A 25,563-nucleotide genomic window follows, 5' to 3' on the forward strand; every position below is an offset into this window, starting at 1 on the left:
TAGAGGGGAAATATGTCCCAAGGCGCTATTACTGGGGGTATGGTCCAGGTCCGGGGTGGCATCCGACTTAAGGCAGCTGGGCATTAATCTCGGAGCGATTGCCAAGACATGCATTGCCAGACGTTGGATGGCAGAAAAAGCACCGGATATTCATGACTGGGTTAGCTTGGTTAACCATACGTTTGAGCATGAGAGAGCTGCGTATATATCCAGAAACAATATTGGCAGATTTCACGTAATATGGGATAAATGGTATTTCTCTCCATACTCTAAAAGATGTGTGGACATAGATTAATAGAAGATATTCTCACTTGGATTTTTGTATTTTTGTTTAATATTTAAAAAAAAAAAAAAAACACATATTTTCAACACTACTCTAAATATAGATTATTTTCACGAATGCTCCTAAGTTCATAATTGTTTACACAAGAGATAGTTTAAAGAAACACTAGCGGGTAGAGTTTTTTTGTAACACAAGAAAAATTAAATATAAATCCAATATTAAAGGATAGGGTATGGAAGAAGATAACCAGTTTGACCCAGCAGTCTGGATACTAAATAGAGAAGGGAACTTAAAACTGAGGGATCCGGGTAGGTGGTATACGGTGGGAGAGGACTGGAGGGATTCAAATAGAAGATGTAAAAGAGCGATTCAAAGGGTAGGATGTTTAATGGTTCCATGGGTGGGGATGTAGATGGTCCCGGTAGGGAAGGGCAGCAATTCACCAAATGTTGTATGTATGTCATGTAAGTTTTTTTTTTTTCTTTTTGTTGTTTATATTTATGTTATTTTCTTGTCTGTGAAAAAAAAAAAAAAAGTATTGATATGTATTTTCTCAACTGTGATTTTAAAATCAAATAAAGAGTGACTTGTTGTAAAAAAAAAAAAAGAAAAAAAAAAGAAAAATCACTGGCCACCTCAGGCTAATTTCCTTTGCCAAAACCTATGGGGAATACGCAAAAACTGACCTAATATGACAGTTGTTAGCAAACAAGTCCAATTATTCTAGACTAAGTTGGAAAAGCCTTGGAAGTTTAACACTACTTATAATGTTATTTTTTATACTTAATTCCTCAACATTTCCAGTAATCCTTGAGGCATAAATTATAGAGTAATACTACATCATTGTTTTTCTTAGATAAATTATGTTTGGCTAAATTCTACCAGTTTGTACTACTGTACTATTTTGTATATTACTCATAAAACTGGATTGTTTACAAATAACAAAAAAAAATAAAATAATGATTACAGCCCATGGTGGAGAGTGGACCTGCTGCAGTCTTATTACATCGTCAGCATAACTATCCTCAACAGATTTGACTGCTGCACTAATCGATTGAATGGAGCAAAAATTCTTGTTGGGGATTCCTTGGTGAATAATGGCAACAACAACCCAATGTGCGGAGAGATCACTTTGTTAGGAGCCGGAGCGTCTCAGACCTTAACGTGTGGGAATCTGTATGGCCGCTACGTGAACGTCTATCTTCCCAATATAATAGAGTATCTCACCATCTGTGAAATAGAAATATTTGGCTTTATTTAATAATCATTTTGCCTGATATGAAAATCATAAAATCTGTCAGAAAAATCTTTATTACTGATAATAAATGATATTAGATTAGTATTGCAGAAGATGAGTCTTGTCACCTGTTCTTCTCAACTTATAAATCTTCTCATTGGAAAAAAAAAAAAAAAAAAAAATTTAACATTGAAGCCTATGCAAAAATCGGGGGCGTCGCATCGCGTCGGGACCAATGTTAATGGTCCCGACCGACGCGATGCCCCCGATATTGTATCCTAGCCGGCAAAATGGACCTGATTTCAAAAGAAATCGGGTCCATCGGGGGTAATCGTGTCCCTTAATTAAGGGACACGATTACTCCAGATTGTGGCCGTGCTAGAAAACAAGTACCGATTTTAGTTACTGGCTGTCTGAATAGGTCCTGCTATATGATGATTGGTCTTACATATCAGTTAGCTGTGGATTGACCAAAAGCGTGAAGAAAGAGTAAAACAAAACAGAATAGTGCAAATCATAGGAAATTAATTGCAGCAATTTTTAGGACCAATTGTGTTCTGGGATCATTATTAAATTACTCATATTTTCTTAAACAGAATGAGAGACAGTGGTTGATAACTGTAACTTGATAAACAGAAAGAGAAGCAAGGTAATGGTGAGAGATTTGTGGTAAAGATAAATATAAAGAGAGAGATGAAAGAAAAGATAAAATGAGATAAAAGAGGAGAGATAAAAGAGGAGAGAGATAAACATCAATTACATATTTGAAGATATATTGTTTTGATATGCTGAAAATGTTTTGTCTTATTATATCTTCGGAAAGGTTTACGTGGACCGGGTGATGACAAACATTAGATAAAAATTATCATTATCTTTAATTTTTATTTTTTATATTTTATTTTTTGTTTATTTTTATTTTGGTTTTCCTTATTTCTTATGAAGCAATCTTTGTTTCTAAAACCGGTAGAAGTGTCATGTTGAATTAAGATTTCTCTGAGTCGGGAGCGATAAATTACTATCAAAGTGAATTATGTTCTTAGAGTTTCTAAAATTTCTAAAGAGGGAAAAAATATATAATATAATAATGGGAGTAAACAGGTGGTATAACATTTCTTTAAGGTATACTTAAGATTCAAATGAAGACACCATAATTGATGTGTTCATTAAGTCCTGAGGGGTGAAGTGTCCCTAATTTATAGGTCCACTCACTTTCTTTTTTTAGGAGGGTCTTAGTCATATCCCCTCCTCTTATTCCCAAAGTGACTTTCTCCAGTCCCAGGACCTTGAGACCTTCTGTGGAGCTGGAGTGTTTCTCTAGAAAATGTTTCGCCACCGTGGTGAGTTGTCTCATTTTTTGCCTATCCGTTGCGGTATTACGGATATTACCCATGTGTTCTAAGGTGCGAACTTTCAGCATGCGTGTCGTCATGCCCACATATTTCCTGTTGCATGGGCAGATTAAGCAATATACTATGTTAACAGTTTTGCAGTTGAAGTAGTTTTTGATTTTAATTGTTTTTCCATATTTATCTTGCAACTCTTTAGTTGGTTCAATGTGGTTGCAGATTTTACAGTTGCCGCATGGAAAACTCCCTGTGATTTTTGGTTCTTTGGGGTTGCTAGTAGTGAAATGGCTGTGCACCAATTTGTCTTTCAGATTTGGTGCACGTATCCAGCTCATTTCTATACTTGGTTTTAGAAGCATGCCAAGGTCTGGATCTGACATGATTATTGGCCAATGTTTCTGTAATATTCCTTTTATCTCTCTCCATTGATCACAGAAATTTCCAATAAACCGTACAGTGTTTGTCTCTGTATCCACTTTTTCTTTTTTGTTGTTTTGAAAGATTAAGTCTTCTCTTTTGACAATGGCTGTGGATTGTCTTGCTCTTTTAATACATCTGTTACTGTAGCCTCTCTCTTTTAGTCTCCGAGTTAATTCTTCACTTCTTGTTAAAGAATAAGGAGCAATTCCTCCTTAGTCTCAAGAATTCTCCTTTTGGGATGTTGATTTTGGTTGATGGGAAGTGAGAGCTACTTTGATGCAAGAGACTGTTAGTTGCAGTTGATTTCCTGAAGATTTCAGTAGCGAGGGAATTGTTCTCTGTCCTGTAGATCCTAAGATCCAAAAAGGAGATACTTGTAGGACTACTTTCACAAGTGAATTTGAGGTTAATATCATTGGTGTTCAGATCTTCAACATATAGGTCCAATTCATCCTGCGTTCCTTCCCATATGATCAGGATGTCGTCTATATATCGCGTCCAAAAGATCACATGTTCATTCAGATGCTTAATGAACACATCAATTATGGTGTCTTCATTTGAATCTTAAGTATACCTTAAAGAAATGTTATACCACCTGTATACTCCCATTATTGTATTATATATTTTTTCCCCTCTTTAGAAATTTTAGAAACTCTAAGAACATAATTCACTTTGATAGTAATTTATCGCTCCCGACTCAGAGAAATCTTAATTCTACATGACACTTCTACCGGTTTTAGAAACAAAGATTGCTTCATAAGAAATAAGGAAAACCAAAACAAAAATAAAAATAAACAAAAAATAAAATATAAAAAGATAATGATAATTTTTATCTAATGTTTGTCATCACCCGGTCCACGTAAACCTTTCCGAAGATATAATAAGACAAAACATTTTCAGCATATCAAAACAATATATCTTCAAATATGTAATTGATGTTTATCTCTCTCCTCTTTTATCTCTCCTCTTTTATCTCATTTTATCTTTTCTTTCATCTCTCTCTTTATCTTTATATTTATCTTTCTCCTCTTTACCACAAATATCTCACCATTACCTTGCTTCTCTTTCTGTTTATCAAGTTACAGTTATCAACCACTGTCTCTCATTCTGTTTAAGAAAATATGAGTAATTTAATAATGATCCCAGAACACAATTGGTCCTAAAAATTGATGCAATTAATTTCCTATGATTTGCACTATTCTGTTTTGTTTTACTCTTTCTTCACGCTTTTGGTCAATCCACATCTAACTGATATGTAAGACCAATCATCATATAGCAGGACCTATTCAGACAGCCAGTAACTAAAATCATACTGTTAAAAGGAAAAAGATTAGCGATAAACAGCATTCATGATTTAATTGAACCAATATTGCAATCAATCTGGCCGTCCATAAAACACGCTCATCTCAGGAGAGGCACACCAATCCCAGTGTGACCAAGCTCCCAGAGCGAAACGCGCGTCACTTCCGGTCCGGGTGCTTACCGGAGAGGTGAGCCACGGACCACACTGCTTTCCCCAGCACGTCGCTCCCCACCTGCCGAGACTGAACAGAGAGCCGGTTTTGTGAGTACGCAGCAGCACCGCTTAGTGTATCGCTACACAGAGGACGGTGTGGCTGCGGTGATCCCTATTTTCCCTCCTCTTATTTGTTTTTGCATCTAACTGTCTGCCGCACGGAATCCTCTCTATCTATTCCGGCGGTAGCATCTAGAAAGGATTCGACACAGCAAATACTCATGCTCTGTGTGCTGCACACCTATTTATTGAATGATTTTTGGAATTAGAGGCCAAAGGATATATGGCAGTAATTAACGGGTGTGTAGGACATAAAAGAATGTGTGACTGCAAAGGCTGTGTGATTATAAAACTACATATAGCATCTGCCTAATTTTTATGCTTCCCTGAATCCCATACACAGAGACAGATTCTTATCTATGCGAACGGGGAGAAAAAAAGTGTTTTTCCATGCCTGTTTGTGACTAGAATCTGTGCACCCATATATCTGTGATTGCAAAACAATTACCAACAAAGTAAACCCTAAGGCTTTAGAAATGTATGCAGAGATCAGGGATCCCGCTCTCCTGATTTATTGTTCAGTCAACATTTATTCACATGTCGACCACAGTGTTGACAGCTTTGAAAATTTAGTTATTTCAGAACAGATATATGACTGTTGGATTTGCTGTTCAGTCAACATTCACCCTTATGTCGACCACTGTACAGATAGCATTTAAAAAAAAAATTGTGCTAATTGAAGCAATAGATGTTCTTTTGATTTACTGTTCAGTCAACACTTATTCACATGTCGACCACGGTGTAGACAGCTTTGAAAATAGAGTTATTTCAGAACAAATATATGACTGTTTGATCTGCTGTTCAGTCAACATTTACTCTCATGTCGACCACTGTACAGATAACATTTGAAAAATTGTGTTATTTGAAGCAATAAATGTTTTTGTGAAGAGGTTATGAATGGTCAAACCCAACCCTCTGTAATTTTAGATTAATCTATCCACTCAGTGATCTCTCTCATTCTGGCAATTGAACACACATGCCCTGCAAATGCGAAAGCATCAGGACTAGTGCTTGCTTTTGTTTTCAGAACAGCAGAAGATCACTACCTTTGTCCTTCCGTCTGGGTGACACCTACCACTATCTCTCATCTGTCATTCTATGTCCGTGAGGTCAGATGCCAGACAGCAGAATAAGGGCATGTGTGAACACCCCAGATTACCTTTTTCTCCATGAGGTGCACCACAATTCCTGTTGAACTCCTCTGCGAAATCGAGGTTCAGTGAGACCCCTCTAGGTCAAATCAGCCGTTTGTTTTCTCTGCGCTGCAACACTGCAACAGAGACAATCTGAGCAGATTTTTCTTGACCAATAGAGGTGAACACTGCTTTATATCTTTATTTTAAGGCACATAGGACGGAAATGGTTTAACTCTCACCCAGTATCTGATGTAAATTACATGATACTGGAAAGCAGAATAAACCTGGTGTAAGAGGAAGTGCCACTTTTCCCTGCTTTTATAAATAATAAGGGAAACAGTGTATCAAGAACACCACCTCAGAGGTTGAACTTGCAACAGTTTCAGATGTGGTTTTGACATTCTAGAATAACTTTGTCTAGGAGTAATAGTGCTGAGACACAAACCCCAGACTCCATAGATTGAAATTTGGTGATTTGATCATACATTTGTACAGGAGTCAAGTAAAGGGGTGTGTCTTTGTAGAGGAAAGCAGTGAGGACCCCAAATATGGATTTGAGGTCTCCAAAGTATACTTGATATATATGTATGCTTTTGATTTTGATTTATTTTTCGCCAAACTGGAAACCATTGAAGAAAATGAAACTATTGTAGATTTGATTCATTGATTCTGTATGAACTGGGTAAACATGGTTTTGTATACCTGTATCTTTTAAAACAAAGATTGAGCTGTGTACTTATTTGCATACATTTAAACGAAGATTAATCTTATACGATAAAGCACGTTTTATTTTAAGGCATACCAAATAAAAGTTAATTCTTAAATTACTATAACATACACACAAATTTGATAATAAAAGAGTGCCCCAAAAAGATTATATCAGTCTTTTCTTGCATTTCTGTTGCAAGGCCCCCACTTCCCCTGTCACTTCAGTTACCTCACTGGGGGTTTCAAAAGTGGAATACAAATCATCCCAATGTGATGCTATACCATCTGATTGCGCACTGATGGGACATTCTCCATATATCAGGGTTTAACAGCAAGTTACTTTGTTTGCTACAAAATCAATTAATTTGTTGCACTTTTGGGATTATATATCCCTGATTTTTAGGTTTAATCTGCATACATCCATAACTTGCACACTGGCTGTGTCTCCCAAGGTTCATGACCTTATTATTTATTTACGTTGAACTTCATTTTCCACTTGTCAGCCCATTCCTAGCCCAATATCGTTAATAAAAATGTTAAACAAAATGGGCCCCAAGACTGAACCCTGTGGCACTCCACTTAGTACCTGTGTCGTGTCTGATACTGCCCCGTTCACAGACACTCTGTTCCCTGTTACACAGCCAGTTCGCTACCCATCTGCAAATATTCTCCCCCAAACCCATGGCTTCCATTTTATTTATTAGCTTCTTGTGTGGTACCGTATCAAATGCTTTAGCAAAATCAAGGAAAATCACATCCACAGCGTTCCCGTTGTCAAGATTTTTGCTAACCTCTTCATAGAAACATAGTAGATTAGTTTGGCATGAGCGATCAATTACAAACCCATGCTGGTTATTACTGAGTAAAAGAGATGGGTTGGGTTGAGATCTGCACACAGTAAATGGGACCCTAATTTTTACGGGTCTGATCCGCTTAATTATAATTAATATTCTTTTAGCGGGGGTGCTATCTTGTTAACTAAATATATTAAGAACAAGAAAAGAAGACGGGAGAGCTAGTTCTATAGATGCACACCAAAAAATTGCTGATATAAACCACCAATATCCTAGGTGGTTTATGGGAGTAAATTCTCAAAAAGTGGAGTATCCCCTATAATCTTTATTAATATCCGGTTATGGGATACACCACCAATAAATGCGAAATTCAAGAGGTTAAAAAATTCGGACTTACAACATACATATATACATTTAAGTGAAAAGGATTGGAAAATATAATGTGAAATGAATTTAAAAATGTAGGCAGGGGGGGCTGGGCTGAGTAGTATCTATAAGACACTGGGATTGTGTCCTCAGTCTCTGGAGTTGTTCTGTAGATATATCGATATAATCGTGCCTGTATTGGCTTTTTAGATATATGTTGGCAGGGTATATCTCTTGGGGTTAGTGTGGGCTTATATGACCCTCTATATTTGTGGGTTCATATGAGTTTTTTGTGTTTTAGTACACTATTATTCCCAGTTTACCTTCTCAGGCAGTATATTAGGAGATGGTCGTATCCTAATTCTCAGATAGTGATGGGGAAATGGTTCACCTTTTTTACATATGCAATTCTCCAATTTCACAAGAACTTATATATGCCTCCTGTACCTAATGTAAATTCCAGGTACAGGGGTGGAAAGGTGGTTCACCTTTTCTATTGCTCTGCAATTATATATGGGCTTATGTACACCCCTTACACCTTTTGTTATATTGGCTTTTTTAATAGCCTATGCACTCCATTGTGCTTGTACACTTCATTTATAGTTGATCTTAGGCTTATTAAGTGTTGTATACACGTTAGGCCTTATCAGTCGGAAATTAAAGTCAAAATGAAAAAGTCATATAGTGGCTTATTTAGTGTTTTATAATAATACACCTTTCGCCTTACAGGTTAATTTGGACATATAGATGTATATTTATTGAACCTTTTGATTCTGTGTCCAGAGTATAAGTATACGTTGGCTTATTTAGTGTTATTTTTTTACACAATTTGCCATTTGGGTTGGTCAATTATTTAACTGATTGTATATGATTTTGACAAATCTTTTCCATGTAATGGGTACATATAACAGATGTTACAAAGGTGTGTACAGTATTGCCGAGTTATGCTGCTTTCCCACTGCCTACACGGGTAATGACCCGGTTTTTTTAAACGGGTCTTTAAACGGGTAAGAGCCACAAAGACTCTTTCCCACTGCAGCTTTTAAACGGTAAATTACCGTTTAAAAGCTGTTTTTGTCACATTCACACTTACCCGTTTAACCAGCACCGTAACCAGCACCAGGCTGAAAGAGCCGGGGCTGGTAATAAAAAATCAGGAAACCCGACAAATAGGGGTTCCCTGATTTTTTACAACCAGCCCCAGGCTCCAGGTCCGGGGCTGGTTCCCAAAATACGGGGGACAAAATGACTAGGGGTCCCCCGTATTTTAAGAACCAGCCCCAGGCACAACCAGCCAGCAGGGTAATGCCACAGCCGGGGGACACTTATGATATAAGTTCTGGCGGCCAAAGCATTAACCCTACCGACCAGTCAGCCTGGCCAGGGGCCCTGGGGGAGTGGGGACCCCCCCAATAAAGGGGTCCCCCCCCTCCAGGACTTACCTGACCAGGCTGAAGCCTGGTGCTGTCCTCGATGCCCCTGGGCGGTGGGCATCGAGCTGATGGTATGGTGTAAAAAATAGAATAAAAACCATTGTCTTTTACTGGTGAACTATGAGTCCCAGCAAGCCTCCCCCGCAAGCTGGGACTTGGAGAACCACAAGTCCCAGCCTGCGGGGCATTAAAGGGCCCGCTGGGTCTTGTAGTTCCACAGTAAAAGAAAGAGTTAAATAAACACACTGACACACGTGAAAAATAAAAGTTTAATACATACATAACACATACATACTGATACTTACCTATCTTGAGCCCGTAGGTAGCCCTGGTCCTGATGTCCTGGTCCGTGTCGGCGTCTGTATCCATGTCGGCGAGTCCGAAGAAATCCATTTGGGAAGCTGTGGAAGGAAACTGTGGAAGGAAACCATACTCACCTGCCCCAGCGCGACGTAGTCCAGGTAAGGTCTTTGCAAAAAAAAAAAAACGAACACCCGAACCAAGCGAACAGGCAGAGAGCCGCACGGTGTTTGTTTACATCGTGCGGCTCCGCCCCCGAATGCCGCTATTGGCCGCTAGGCCGCAAGGCAATAGCGGCATTCGGGGGCGGAGCCGCACGATGTAAACACACCGTGCGGCTCTCAGCTGTCCGCTTGGTTCGGGTGTTCGGTTTGTTTTTTTTGCAAAGACCTTACCTGGACTACGTCGCGCTGGGGCAGGTGAGTATGGTTTCCTTCCACAGTTTCCTTCCACAGCTTCCCAAATGGATTTCTTCGGACTCGCCGACATGGATACAGACGCCGACACGGACCAGGACATCAGGACCAGGGCTACCTACGGGCTCAAGATAGGTAAGTATCAGTATGTATGTGTTATGTATGTATGTATTAAACTTTTATTTTTCACGTGTGTCAGTGTGTTTATTTAACTCTTTCTTTTACTGTGGAACTACAAGACCCAGCGGGCCCTTTAATGCCCCGCAGGCTGGGACTTGTGGTTCTCCAAGTCCCAGCTTGCGGGGGAGGCTTGCTGGGACTCATAGTTCACCAGTAAAAGACAATGGTTTTTATTCTATTTTTTACACCATACCATCAGCTCGATGCCCACCGCCCAGGGGCATCGAGGACAGCACCAGGCTTCAGCCTGGTCAGGTAAGTCCTGGAGGGGGGGGACCCCTTTATTGGGGGGGTCCCCACTCCCCCAGGGCCCCTGGCCAGGCTGACTGGTCGGTAGGGTTAATGCTTTGGCCGCGGGAACTTATATCATAAGTGTCCCCCGGCTGTGGCATTACCCTGCTGGCTGGTTGTGCCTGGGGCTGGTTCTTAAAATACGGGGGACCCCTAGTCATTTTGTCCCCCATATTTTAGGAACCAGCCCCGGACCTGGAGCCTGGGGCTGGTTGTAAAAAATCAGGGAACCCCTATTTGTCGGGTTTCCTGATTTTTTTAATACCAGCCCCGGCTCCTTCAGCCTGGTGCTGGTTACAGCAGTGGGGTGGGACCCCATGCCGTTTTTTTTTTTAACGGGTAAAGGGCTACCCCTTTCCCACTGCCGAAAAAAACGGCTCTTACACGGTAAAAACACTGCTTTTTACCCGGTTAACAAATACCGGTATTTGTTAACCGTGTAAAGCAACCTGGAGCTTTCCCACTGCAGCTCTAGCCGTTTAAAAAGGCTAAAAAAACGGCATTTTACCGTGTAAAGCCTGCAGTGGGAAAGGGGTATTAGATTCTGTGTTATAAATACACTTGACAGCTGGCTGGTCTCAGCTGTATTTAGAGCTTCCTCATATAATTACTATTAAGAGATTGGATACAATTTCTATGTTGCCAAGTAATCTGGCATGCTGCCCAGAGGTATAGTAGTTACACTGTTGCAAAATGTATTACTGAGCTCTGGGTGATGATTCCTCATTAACGTTTTACTGACACCTAGTGGTGTATCCAGTGCTATTATCAAGGGAAATTTCCCAAGTTCAAACTAATGAACTTGCACTGTGAATCAGTACCGCTCAGTTTGCACAGTGAAGATCTATACACATGTATATACACTCCTGCTTTTAGACTGAATAGCTACTCAGTAGGATTAATAAAACATGTTTAAAGATAATACATTTCCATTCTGCCTATATCCCCAGCCCCCTAACTGGCACTACAATGACAGTTAGGACACGTGTTTCGCAGTTGTTGCTTCTTCAAGCTAACCCCTTCACTATCTGAGAATTAGGATACGACCATCTCCTAATATACTGCCTGAGAAGGTAAACTGGGAATAATAGTGTACTAAAACACAAAAAACTCATATGAACCCACAAATATAGAGGGTCATATAAGCACACACTAACCCCAAGAGATATACCCTGCCAACATATATCTAAAAAGCCAATACAGGCACGATTATATCGATATATCTACAGAACAACTCCAGAGACTGAGGACACAATCCCAGTGTCTTATAGATACTACTCAGCCCAGCCCCCCCTGCCTACATTTTTAAATTCATTTCACATTATATTTTCCAATCCTTTTCACTTAAATGTATATATGTATGTTGTAAGTCCGAATTTTTTAACCTCTTGAATTTCGCATTTATTGGTGGTGTATCCCATATCCGGATATTAATAAAGATTATAGGGGATACTCCACTTTTTGAGAATTTACTCCCATAAACCACCTAGGATATTGGTGGTTTATATCAGCAATTTTTTGGTGTGCATCTATAGAACTAGCTCTCCCGTCTTCTTTTCTTGTATTACTGAGTAAACCATGAAGGTCTAAATATTCCAGGATACAATCCCTTAAAAATCCTTCAAAAAATTGTACCCACTATTGATGTTAAACTAACCGGGCTGTAATTGTCTGGATCCTCCTTATTCCCTTTTTTGAATATTGGCACTACTTCCGCTACTTTCCAGTCTCTTGGCACTATGCCTGTTGACAGGGAATTGCTAAAGAGTGTAGTGGGGTAGCTAGTTCTTCCCTTGATTCCACTAGAATCCTTGGTTGAATCCCGTCTGGCACCGGTGATTTATTTGTTTTAACTTTGCTGAGCCTCTGTGTTATTTCACTGGTCGTGACATCAATAACGAGATCTGGATTATTTGTCCCATTCGTGGTACCTCCGTCTGCTCTCCCTTAGTAAACACTGATGAGAAGAACTCATGTAACCCTTCTACCATTGGTGTCCGTTAGTGGACCTATGTTTTCCTTAATTATACGCTTACGATTTATAAAAAAATGTTGGGGTTGGATTTGCTTTCAGTAGCTATTCGTACCTCATATGGTCTTTTAGCTGCCTTGATTACCTCTTTACAAGTTTTGTTTGATTCCTTATATTTGGTGACACATCTAAGTTACTTTTATAAAGTTTAAATGCTCTTGTTTTATTGTTGATTGCTGACCTTACTTTTTGTCTAACCATGGCGGCACATTATATTTTAATATTCCCACTAATACACAACCTCCAGTTTCAGGCGCTTGTTTAGAACAAAAAGAACAAGGAAAATACTGTATGCAATAAGTGATTATTCCTCACCTGTGCTGGGATCTGTAGGGATTTCCTCCTTCTTACACTGCTGGTCACCCCTCATATGTGTGTCTTCTGTCTCTGTATCTTCTTTCTTATCAGACACATAAGACTCTTCTCTTATCTTCATATCCGTCACATACGTCTCTTCTTCCTCTGTGTCTTCTGCCTTAATGTCAGTCACATCCGTCTCTTCTTCCTCTGTGTCTTCTGCCCTAATGTCAGTCACATACGTCTCTTCTTCCTCTGTATCTTCTGCCTTAATGTCAGTCACATACGTCTCTTCTTCCTCTGTGTCTTCTGCCTTAATGTCAGTCACATACGTCTCTCCTTCCTCTGTATCTTCTGCCCTAATGTCAGTCACATAAGTCTCTTCTTCCTTTGTGTCTTCTGCCTTAATGTCAGTCACATACGTCTCCTCTTCTCCCTTTATTACTTCAACCTTAATATCAGACATATCTTCACATTGAACCTACAAATAAATATCACATAAATAATGTCTGACAGTATTGAGTTTACACAGTAGATAACTGATGTATAACACACACACACCTGTTGAAATTCATATAGCGACAGTCACTTAGGTATATTAGGGAGACCCTTATTCCCACCTACCTGATCCTCCTGTGGGGTCCCGTGAGTCTCCTCTGTACAGTGCTGGGAATACAGAGGACGGGGACATCTCTCTGGGGTATCTCTGTTACTGGGCCCATCTATAAGAGACACACAGTGACTGAATATATTGTACATGTGGATTAGCAGATGATACGTGTATATAGGGGCCCCCATTCCTGCTCTCCCCTGCACAATAAAATTAAGTCTCCTCTTACCCAGTGATGTGAGGGGCCGGTGATTCTCCATCATAACATTCCTACACAGACCCTTGTGGTGTTCCTCTATATATCCCCCTTCCTGCATAGAGAAATAGACAGTGACATCCTGACACCTTATAGAAAACAAACACACACACACACACACACACACAGTGATACAGTCATCACCCAGACAAATCCCCCGGTGTTACTGTACAATTTCTGATTCTCAGCAGTCACCTCTCCGATCACATCCCCCGATGTTACTGTATAATGCCCCATTCCCAGCAGTCACCTCTCCGGTCACATCCCCTGGTGTTACTGTATAACGCTCCATTCCCAGCAGTCACCTCTCCGGTCACATCCCCTGGTGTTACTGTATACCGCCCCATTCCCAGCAGTCACCTCTCCGGTCACATCCCCCGGTGTTACTGTATAATGTCCCATTCCCAGCAGTCACCTCTCCGGTCACATCCCCCGGTGTTACTGTATAATGCCCCATTCCCAGCAGTCACCTCTCCGGTCACATCCCCCGGTGTTACTGTATAATGTCCCATTCCCAGCAGTCACCTCTCCAGTCACATCCCCCGGTGTTACTGTATAATGTCCCATTCCCAGCAGTCACCTCTCCGGTCAGCAGCTGGATGATCTTGTCGGTGAGTTCCAGGATCTTCTGCTCCTTGTCTCTCCCATGTATCAGTGAGTGAGGTGGAGGCACTGTGATGGAACTCTGGGTCCTGCTCAGTTCTCCTGACACACAGGGATGGTAACCGGGTGTCTCATGGTCACTGGATGTCTTCTTCACTACTATGTAACCCTGTGTATTGGAAAATATACTATTACTGCATAAATTACCAGTCATGACCCTATATTAGTGCTATGAGATATAATTCACAAGATCCAACAATCATGTCACTGTAGTATTAATATTTCAGATATCTCATTAACAATCAAATCCACCTCACCTCCACAGTGATGTCCCTGTATTATTACTATAGATATAAGTGATGTCACAGTGACACTCCCGGATCCCCTCACCTCCACAGTGATGTCCCTGTATTATTACTATAGATATAAGTGATGTCACAGTGACACTCCCAGATCCCCTCACCTCCCCAGTCACGTCCCTGTATTATTACTATAGATATAAGTGATGTCACAGTGACGCTCCCAGATCCCCTCACCTCCCCAGTCACGTCCCTGTATTATTACTATAGATATAAGTGATGTCACCGTGATACTCCCAGATCCCCTCACCTCCCCAGTCACGTCCCTGTATTATTACTATAGATATAAGTGATGTCACAGTGACACTCCCAGATCCCCTCACCTCCCCAGTCACGTCCCTGTATTATTACTATAGATATAAGTGATGTCACAGTGACGCTCCCAGATCCCCTCACCTCCCCAGTCACGTCCCTGTATTATTACTATAGATATAAGTGATGTCACAGTGACGCTCCCAGATCCCCTCACCTCCCCAGTCACGTCCCTGTATTATTACTATAGATATAAGTGATGTCACCGTGATACTCCCAGATCCCCTCACCTCCCCAGTCACGTCCCTGTATTATTACTATAGATATAAGTGATGTCACAGTGACGCTCCCAGATCCCCTCACCTCCCCAGTCATGTCCCTGTATTATTACTATAGATATAAGTGATGTCACAGTGACGCTCCCAGATCCCCTCACCTCCCCAGTCACGTCCCTGTATTATTACTATAGATATAAGTGATGTCACAGTGACACTCCCGGATCCCCTCACCTCCACAGTGATGTCCCTGTATTATTACTATAGATATAAGTGATGTCACAGTGACACTCCCAGATCCCCTCACCTCCCCAGTCACGTCCCTGTATTATTACTATAGATATAAGTGATGTCACAGTGACGCTCCCAGATCCCCTCACCTCCCCAGTCACGTCCCTGTATTATTACTATAGATATAAGTGATGTCACAGTGACACTCCCAGATCCCCTCACCTCCCCAGTCACGTCCCTGTATTATTACTATAGATATAAGTGATGTCACAGTGACGCTCCCAGATCCCCTCACCTCCCCAGTCACGTCCCTGTATTATTACTATAGATATAAGTGATGTCACAGTGACACTCCCAGATCCCCTCACCTCCCCAGTCACGTCCCTGTATTATTACTATAGGTATAAGTGATGTCGCAGTGACGCTCCTAGATCCCCTCACCTCCCCAGTCACGTCCCTGTATTATTACTATAGATATACGTGATGTCACAGTGACACTCCCAGATCCCCTCACCTCCCCAGTCACGTCCCTGTATTATTACTATAGATATACGGGATGTCAGTGACGCTCCCAGATCCCCTCACCTCCCCAGTCACGTCCCTGTATTATTACTATAGATATACGGGATGTCAGTGACGCACCCAGATCCCCTCACCTCCCCAGTCACGTCCCTGTATTATTACTATAGATATAAGTGATGTCAGTGACGCTCCTAGATCCCCTCACCTCCCCAGTCACGTCCCTGTATTATTACTATAGATATACGTGATGTCACAGTGACACTCCCAGATCCCCTCACCTCCCCAGTCGCGTCCCTGTATTATTACTATAGGTATACGGGATGTCAGTGACGCTCCCAGATCCCCTCACCTCCCCAGTCAGGTCCCTGTATTATTACTATAGATATAAGTGACGTCACAGTGATGCTCCCAGATCCCTTCACCTCCCCAGTCACGTCCCTGTATTATTACTATAGATATAAGTGATGTCAGTGACGCTCCTAGATCCCCTCACCTCCCCAGTCACGTCCCTGTATTATTACTATAGATATAAGTGATGTCACAGTGATACTCCCAGATCCCCTCACCTCCCTGTATTATTACTAAACATATAGGTGACGTCACAGTGACGCTCCCAGATCCCCTCACCTCCCCAGTCACGTCCCTGTATTATTACTATAGATATAGGTGACGTCACAGTGACACTCCCAGATCCCCTCATTTCCCCAGTCACGTCCCTGTATTATTACTATAGATATAAGTGACGTTCCCAGATCCCCTCACCACCCCAGTCACGTCCCTGTATTATTACTATAGATGTAAGTGATGTCACAGTGACACTCCCAGATCTCCTCACCTCCACAGTCACATCCCTGTATTATTACTATAGATATAAGTGATGTCACAGTGACGTTCCCAGATCCCCTCACCTCCCCAGTCACGTCCCTGTATTATTACTATAGATATAAGTGATGTCACAGTGACGCTCCCAGATCCCCTCACCTCCCTGTATTATTACTATAGATATACATGAGGTCACAGTGACACTCCCAGGCCCCCTCACCTCCACAGTCATGTCCCTGTATCATTACTATAGATATATGTGATGTCACAGTGACACTCCCAGATCCCCTCACCACCCCAGTCACGTCCCTGTATTATTACTATAGATGTAAGTGATGTCAGTGACACTCCCAGATCTCCTCACCTCCAGTCACGTCCCTGTATTATTACTATAGATATATAAGGTCACAGTGACACTCCCGGACCCCCTCACCTCCACAGTCATGTCCCTGTATCATTACTATAGATATATGTGATGTCACAGTGACGCTTTCAGATCCCCTCACCTCCCCAGTCACGCCCCTGTATTATTACTATAGATATAAGTGAGGTCACAGTGACACTCCCAGATCCCCTCACCTCCCCAGTCACGTCCCTGTATTATTACTATAGATACTAGGTGATTCATCGCGCCCTACGGGCACTCTTCACACCGTCGTAAGGGGCTGCGCCCCCTTAATTTGTGAACATTTGTATATGAGAAAGATGGTTAGAATTGTATGAAAGATGGCCTGTATTGCAACTTGAGTTATAGGTGAAATGTGTTAAATAGAGAGCATATGATGTGGAAGGGGGTGTGTATTGTATTGTTTTGTTTAATTAAAAAGCGGTTACAGAGTAAGATGTACATTGATAGTGTGGAGGGTACAGTGACATTTGTGGGTGTGTGGGGGGGGGCTCTGTGTGCATGTTGTTTAGGTGTGTGTGCAATAGTATAGTAGGGTGTTTCTGAGTCAGCGGCTCCCCACTGGCGGAGGTCACGACACAGGAAAACAGGAGGCTGGGTAGTGATAGGGGTGTGTGGGCATAAGGGGGACTAAAGAGGAGGGTGGGAGATACTGTGCAGCTTCTGCCAGTGGGTGAGGGTCCAGCGTGGCAGTACAGGAGTACAGGATGGTGGCCCTTAGTCAGTGTCTCCTCCTACTGGGTAAGAGTTCGGGTGCATGAGAGCAGGATGCTGGGCTATGAGGCATGATAGGGGCATGTGGGCAAAACAGCGTCAGCGACTCCCCAGTGGTAGAAGTTACGGTTCAGGAGAGCAGGAAGCTGGGTAGTGATAGGGGTGTGTGAGTATACGGGAGAATGAAGAGGGGCTTAGGGGTGCCGTGAATTGCGGGAGGGGCGCGGGGGGTGCCGTGAATCAAGGGAGGGGGGGGGGGCACGGGGTGCGATGAATCACCTAGTTGGTTATATATTCTTGTAGAAGGATGGTAGGATGTTGCTGTCATTCAGAATGCATTTACATAAACAGTAATAGTAGCAGTAAAAGGTCTGACTTAAAACACCTACAGTAAAACAGAACAGGTGTTATATATCTCTTATATATTTGGCTACATCTGTCACTCAAAGTGTGTCTGGAGATATAACCCGGGGTGGAGCCTCTGACTCACATGACAGAGAACCAGCCCAGTGAGCCCACAGACAGTGCCAGACACCCTCTGCCTCTCCATGTTACACAGCAAAGACACAGCTACACACCAGGTGAGCGCCCCACACCTCCCAACATGTCCCTCTCTAGGAGGGACAGAATGCTCTGTTTGTGGACTTCCATCTTAATTTATGATTGTCATCACCTGTCATTTTAAACAGGGTAATTGATAAGAAAGGTGTTTAAGCACAGGTGATGGTAATCCATAAATTAAGAAGAAAGTCCAGAAACAGAGCAATGTGTCCCTCCTGGAGAGGGTCATATTGGGTATGCACCTCCCCCCCCCCCATTCACGGCATCCCCACGATTAAATGGCACATGCAAAACACTGACATGGCTATGGTCGACAATGAAAAAGGTTGACAAGATTTTTTTTTCACTTTTTCAATGTTTTCATATTCATTCTCATGTGTCGACATGGACACCAATGAAGTGCCACACTTATGTCAACATTTACATGTGTTGACCTTTCTTGATTTTTTTCTTGTGGCGATTCGCGGCACCCCCGCGATTTGCAGCACACCCCCCGCGATTCGCAGCACCCCCGGTGACTCCCGCGATTCGCGGAGACAACCCCCTCCTGCAATTCGCGCCAACCCCCGGGCCCCCCTCCCGCGGTTCATGGTGCCCCCCACGACCCCCCCTACCGCGGTTCACGGTGCCCCCCACCGTGATTCCCCACCCCTGACCCCCCTCCTGTCATTGCGGCAACCCCCCGCCCCCGCGACCCACCCTCCCGCGATTCACTGCAACCCCCCGCGCCCCCCCATCCCACGATTCGCGGCACCCACACACCCCCCCAAGACCCCTCCTCCCGCAATTCACGGCATCCACCCACGACCCCTCCTCCCGTGATTCGCGGATACCCCTCACCTCCTCCCTCCCCCACCCCCGCGCGTGATTCACGGCAACCCCAGGATTAAATGGCACATGCAAAACACTGGCGCGGCTATGGTCGACAATGAAAAAGGTTGACATGAGTTTTTGAAGATTTATTTTTCTTTTTTTGAATGTTTTCATATTCATTCTCATGTGTCGACATGGACACCGATGAAGTGCCACACTTATGTCAACATTTACATGTGTTGAACTTTCTGTGTTGATTTTTTCTTGTAGCAATTTTTTTCCAGTGACAACTATGAACTATGTGCACGTCAACCTACACATCATCAACCAATTCTTTGTATAATATATAACACCTGTTCTGTTTTACTGTAGGTGTTTTAAGTCAGACCTTTTACTGCTACTATTACTGTTTATGTAAATGCATTCTGAATGACAGCAACATCCTACCATCCTTCTACAAGAATATATAACCAATTAGGTGATTCATCGCGCCCCGTGCCCCCCCCCTCCCGCAATTCACGGACCCCCCGCGCACCCCCCCTCCCACGATTCGCAACCCCCCCTCGCGCAATTCACGCCCCCTCCCACGCTTTGTGGACCCCCGCCCTCTCCCGCGATTCGCCGACACCAGCGCCCCCTCCCTCCCTTGATTCACGGCACCCCCGGCGCCCCTCCCGAAATTCACGGCACCCCTAAACCCCTCTTTAGTCCCCCGTATACTCACACACCCCTATCACTACCCAGCTTCCTGCTCTCCTGAACCGTAACTTCCACCACTGGGGAGTCGCTGACGCTGTGTTGCCCACATGCCCTTATCATGCCTCATAGCCCAGCCTCCTGCTTTCATGCACCCAAACTCCCACCCAGTAGGAGGAGACCCTGACTAAGGGCCACCATCCTGTGCTGCCACGCTGGACCCTCACCCACTGGCAGAAGCTGCACAGTATCTCCCACCCTCCTCTTTAGTCTCCCTTATGCCCACACACCCCTATCACTACCCAGCCTCCTGTTTTCCTGTGTCGTGACCTCCGCCAGTGGGGAGCCGCTGACTCAGAAACACCCTACTATACTATTGCACACACACACCTAAACAACATGCACACACAGCCCCCCCCCCCCACACCCACAAATGTCACTGTACCATCCACACTATCAATGTACATCTTACTCTGTAACCGCTTTTTAATTAAACAAAACAATACACATCCCCTTCCACATCATATGCTCTCTATTTAACACATTTCACCTAAAACTGAAGTTGCAATACAGGCATCTTTCATACAATTCTAACCATCTTTCTCATATACAAATGTTCACAAATTAAGGGGGCGCAGCCCCTTACGACGGTGTGAAGAGCGCCTGTAGGGCGCGATGAATCACCTAGTCATACAAAGAATTGGTTGATGATGTGTAGGTTGACATGCACATAGTTCATAGTTGTGACTGGAAAAAAATTGCTACAAGAAAAAATCAACACAGAAAGTTCAACACATGTAAATGTTGACATAAGTGTGGCACTTCATCGGTGTCCATGTTGACACATGAGAATGAATATGAAAACATTCAAAAAAAGTAAAATAAATCCTCAAAAACTCATGTCAACCTTTTTCATTGTCGACCATAGCCTCATAGAGGTGAGGGGTGTCCGTGAATCACGGGAGGAGGGGTCGTGGGTGGATGCCGTGAATTGCGGGAGGGGGCGTCGCGGGAAGGGGGGGGTGTGTGGGTGCCGCGAATTGTGGGAGGGGGGGGGGCGCGGGAGGTTGCAGTGAATCGCGGGAGGGTGGGTCGCGGGGGCGGGGGGTTGCCGCAATGACAGGAGGGGGGGTCAGGGGTGGGGAATCACGGTAGGGGGGGTCACCGTGAACCGCGGGAGGGGGGGGGGCCCGGGGGGTTGGCTCGAATCGTGGGAGGGGGGGTCGCGGGGTGCCGCGAATCGCAGGAGGGGGGGGGGGTGTCACGGGGGAGTCACCGGGGGTGCCGCGAATTGCGGGGGGTGTACTGCAAATCGCGGGAGTCGCGAGGGGTGCCGCGAATCGCCACAAGAAAAAATCAACACAGAAAGGTCAACACATGTAAATGTTGACATAAGTGTGGCACTTCATTGGTGTCCATGTCGACACATGAGAATGAATATGAAAACATTGAAAAAGTGAAAAATAAATCTTGTCAACCTTTTTCATTGTCGACAATGGCCGTGCCAGTGTTTTGCATGTGCCATTTAATCCTGGGGTTGCCGTGAATCACGTGCGGGGGTGGGGGGGAGGGAGGAGGTGATAGGTGTCCGCGAATCACGGGAGGAGGGGTCGTGGGTGGATGCCGTGAATTGCGGGAGGGGGGGGGGGTGTGGGTGCCACGAATCGTGGGATAGGGGGGCGCGGGGGGGTTGCAGTGAATCGCGGGAGGGTGGGTCGGGGTTGCCGCAATGACAGGAGGGGGGGGTCAGGGGTGGGGAATCGCGGTACGGGGGGTCGTGGGGGGCACCGTGAACCGTGGGAGGGGGTCCGGCGCGAATCGTGGGAGGGGGGGTCGCGGGGTGCCGCGAATTGCAGGTGGGGGGGTCACGGGGTAGGGCCGCGAATCGCGGGGGGGTGTGTGCTGCAAATCGCGGGAGGGGGGTCGCGGTGGGTGCTGCGAATCGCCACAAGAAAAAATCAACACAGAATAAGTGTGGCACTTTATTGGTGTCCATGTCGACACATGAGAATGAATATGAAAACATTGAAAAAGTGAAAAATAAGTCAACCTTTTTCATTGTCGACCATAGCCATGTCAGTGTTTTGCATGTGCCATTTAATTGTGGGGATGCCGTAAATGGGGGGGGGGGGGGGGTGCACACCCAACATGACCCTCTCCAGGAGGGACACATTGCTCTGTTTCTGGACTTTCTTCTTAATTTATGGATTACCATCACCTGTGCTTAAACACCTTTCTTATCAATTACCCTGTTTAAAATGACAGGTGATGACAATCATAAATTAAGATGGAAGTCCACAAACATAGCATTCTGTCCCTCCTGGAGAGGGTCATGTTGGGAGGTATGGAGGTGTGGGGCGCTCACCTGGTGTGTCTGGTGAGTAGCTGTGTCTTTGCTGTGTAACATGGAGAGGCAGAGGGTGTCTGGCACTGTCTGTGGGCTCACTGGGCTGGTTCTCTGTTATGTGAGTCAGTCATGTGAGTCAGAGGCTCCACCCAGGGTTACATCTCCAGACACACTTTGAGTGACAGATGTAGCCAAATATATAAGATATATATAGATATATATATCTATATATATCTATATTTGGCTACATCTGTCAAAGTGTGAGTTTGAAGAAACTCAGGAGCCCGAGGTGTGCTCCCTACCACCAGTGCTGTGCCTAAACACGTGCAAAGGGGGCCGTGCGATCGAATTGGGCCATCTCCCGAAGGAGACGGGCCCCGTTTTCCCCCTAACCCCTCTCAACCATAAGGCCGAAGAGGGGAAAATAGGGAACGGTGGGTCCTCTTCGCCGAAGCTTAGAGAGACCCTCATTCCTCGACCCCCGGAAGGGTTAGGACGGTGGGTCCTCCGCACCCGAAGGTTTGGAGAGACCCTCAGTAGACTTCCCTCCGCCTTGCGGCTCGGGGTCGTCCTCGGGGGGCACGAAGCTCTCCCCAAAAGGCAAGAGCTTCGGCACATTGGGGAAATAGAAGGCCCGAAAGGGTCAACCACACTACCCAAAAAACGTGACAAAATACAAAAAAACAAGTAACGTGAAAAGTGACAAACGTGAGAGGGGAAGAGAAATAAATAATAAAGATACCTCAGCCAGAGGGCCGGGGTGGGGGTGTGAAAAATTGTCCTACCTCATCCAAAAGGACGAGGTAAGGACGTGAAGCGTCGCCTGAAGGGAAAGTGTGCAGTGCAAGTGCTTACTAGTGCAAGTGCTTACTAGTGCACCTGCGCCCCCTCCCTCCCTTGATTCACGGCACCCCCTGCGCCCCTCCCGCAATTCACGGCACCCCTAAGCCACTCTTTAGTCCCCCGTATACTCACACACCCCTATCACTACCCAGCTTCCTGCTCTCCTGAACCGTAACTTCCACCACTGGGGAGTCGCTGACGCTGTTTTGCCCACATGCCCCTATCATGCCTCATAGCCCAGCCTCCTGCTCTCATGCACCCGAACTCCCACCCAGTAGGAGGAGACACTGACTAAGGGCCACCATCCTGTACTGCCACGCTGGACCCTCACCCACTGGCAGAAGCAGCACAGTATCTCCCACCCTCCTCTTTAGTCCCCCTTATTCCCACACACCCCTATCACTATCCAGCCTCCTGTTTTCCTGTGTCGTGACCTCCACCAGTGGGGAGCCGCTGACTCAGAAACACCCTACTATACTATTGCACACACACACCTAAACAACAAGCACACACAGCCCCCCCCCACACCCACAAATGTCACTGTACCATCCACACTATCAATGTACATCTTACTCTGTAACCGCTTTTTAATTAAACAAAACAATACACACCCCCTTCCACATCATATGCTCTCTATTTAACACATTTCACCTATAACTCAAGTTGCAATACAGGCATCTTTCATACAATTCTAACCATCTTTCTCATATGCAAATGTTCACAAATTAAGGGGGCGCAGCCCCTTACGACGGTGTGAAGAGCGCCCGTAGGGTGCAATGAATCACCTAGTATTAAATATACTTATTTAATATACCAGCAGCCCACCAAGCCACCATGTGACATGAGCTGCAGGCCAACAGGTGCGACACGATGCTGGATATAGCAGACACAGCTGGAGTGATTTAGTGCACCTACTTGCTGCACTCCAATGTGTGTCAGACTCCGGACGGCGACCTGTAGTCTAGATGGCACCTACTTGCTGCACTGAGCACTCCCTTGCGTGCCGGGACTGGCCACCGCACCCCTCTCTCCCTCACAGAGATTTGCGCCCTCGCTCAGTTCTCTGCCTGCGCAGACAGTGAGGGCACATAGACATCCTTCCCTTGAGTGCGCAGGGTGCGGTGCGGTGCTGGTGCCTGATGTCATGACGCCATGCCCGCAATGCACTCATGAGAACGGAGGGGGAGAGCTGGTGCAGGGCAGCGCGCACAGGATTGGAACAGCCAGGAGCGGAGGAGGAATAGGAAAACAAAGAAGGAAACAAAAAAAAACGGTACATTCGGTACAAACTGATTTTGCCGGTACAGACTGTTAAAAAACGGTACTGTACCGGCAAAATCGGTACAGTTGGAGGGTATGGTGACACCACAACCGTATAAACAGAATGGCCGCTCCCCCTGTATAACAGGATACCCCCCTGTATGACAGTCCACCACAGGCCTCTCCACCCCTGTATAACAGGCCGCTCTCCCCTGTTTAACAGTCAGCCACAGGCCGCTCCCCCCCATGTAACAGGCCTCTCTCCTCTGGATAAAAGGATGCTGCAGGCTGCTCATCCCCTGTATAAACAGAACGCCACAAGCCATGCCCCCCTGTATAAGAAATCCGCTTCCCCTACATGTACAACAGGCCGCTCCCCCCGTATAACAGGAACCCGCAGGACGCTCCCCCCATATAACAGGACACTTCTCCTCCTGTAAACAGGACGCCGCAGGCCGCAACCCCTGCATAGGAGGACACCACAGGCCGCTCCCCCTGCATAAGAGGACGCCGCAGGCCGCTCCTCCTGCATAAGAGGACACCGCAGGCTGCTCCCCCTGCATAAGAGGATGCCGCAAGCCTCTCCCCTTGCATAACAGGAGGCCGCAGGCCGCTCCCCCTGTATAACAGGACTCCACAGCTCGCACCCCCTGTATAACAGGACACCATAGGCCGCTCCACCTGTATAACAGCACACCATAGGCTGCGCCCCCTGTATAACAGGACAGCGCATGCTGCTCCCCCCTGTATAACAGGACACCACATGCTGCTCCCCCCTGTATAACAGGATACCACAGGCTGCTCCGCCTGTATAATAACACCAGGGCAGCATAATACCATCACCTGCTATCAGATACAGCAATGTCTTCTCTCGGTCCCCCGTAACTTAATCACCGTGGCTGCTGGAAGTGAGAGGCCTCAGGTAAGATCAGCAGCGCTGCCCCAGCAAAAAGCCGAGATGCTGCTACACTGAACGCGGGGATTGGTCTTCGGTAAAATGGCCGCCGCTCCCTCACACAGGGGACATTCTTTATGGTGCCTTACTAGGCGTCGTATTTACAGCACGGAATCTATCCTCTACCGGTGACCGCACCCCACAGAACTCTCTCTATACATTCCCTCAATGCAATTACTGCTTCTACCAGTCCGGCAGCGATCTCTCATTGTGTGTCCTCATA

The 25,563-nt window shown here is 45.0% G+C and overlaps 1 protein-coding gene across 4 annotated transcripts; it reads right to left on the bottom strand.

The window, feature by feature from the left end:
• Positions 1-375: 375 nt before the first annotated feature.
• Positions 376-25,563, bottom strand: LOC146010214 (uncharacterized). 4 transcript variants are annotated; one of them, XM_083151246.1, is made up of 7 exons: positions 25,229-25,563; positions 14,262-14,453; positions 13,655-13,736; positions 13,440-13,537; positions 12,834-13,296; positions 1,442-1,513; positions 376-798 (listed from the first exon to the last, which is right to left on the bottom strand). In XM_083151246.1, the coding sequence occupies exons 3-6, from the start codon at positions 13,686-13,688 to the stop codon at positions 1,443-1,445; spliced, it is 666 nt and encodes a 221-aa protein (XP_083007372.1). In that variant the 5' UTR covers positions 13,689-13,736; positions 14,262-14,453; positions 25,229-25,563; the 3' UTR covers positions 376-798; position 1,442. The 4 variants fall into 4 exon arrangements, 2 of the variants coding, with proteins under 2 accessions (XP_083007372.1, XP_083007373.1); XR_014444739.1 differs by lacking the exon at positions 376-798 and adding an exon at positions 6,022-6,132 and having other exon boundaries at positions 809-1,513; XR_014444738.1 differs by lacking the exon at positions 376-798 and adding an exon at positions 6,022-6,148 and having other exon boundaries at positions 809-1,513.

Source organism: Crinia signifera, chromosome 6 (assembly GCF_055691185.1).
Source record: "Crinia signifera chromosome 6, ASM5569118v1, whole genome shotgun sequence".
NCBI lineage: Eukaryota > Metazoa > Chordata > Amphibia > Anura > Myobatrachidae > Crinia > Crinia signifera.

Coding starts and splice junctions, on each gene's coding strand:
- LOC146010214 (XM_083151246.1), bottom strand. CDS start 13,688: ATGATGGAGAATCACCGGCCCCTCACATCACTGG. Junction 13,538..13,654: donor CCGGCCCCTCACATCACTGG/GTAAGAGGAGAC, acceptor TGTCTCTTATAG/ATGGGCCCAGTAACAGAGAT. Junction 1,514..12,833: donor CCCTACAGATCCCAGCACAG/GTGAGGAATAAT, acceptor TCTATTTCACAG/ATGGTGAGATACTCTATTAT.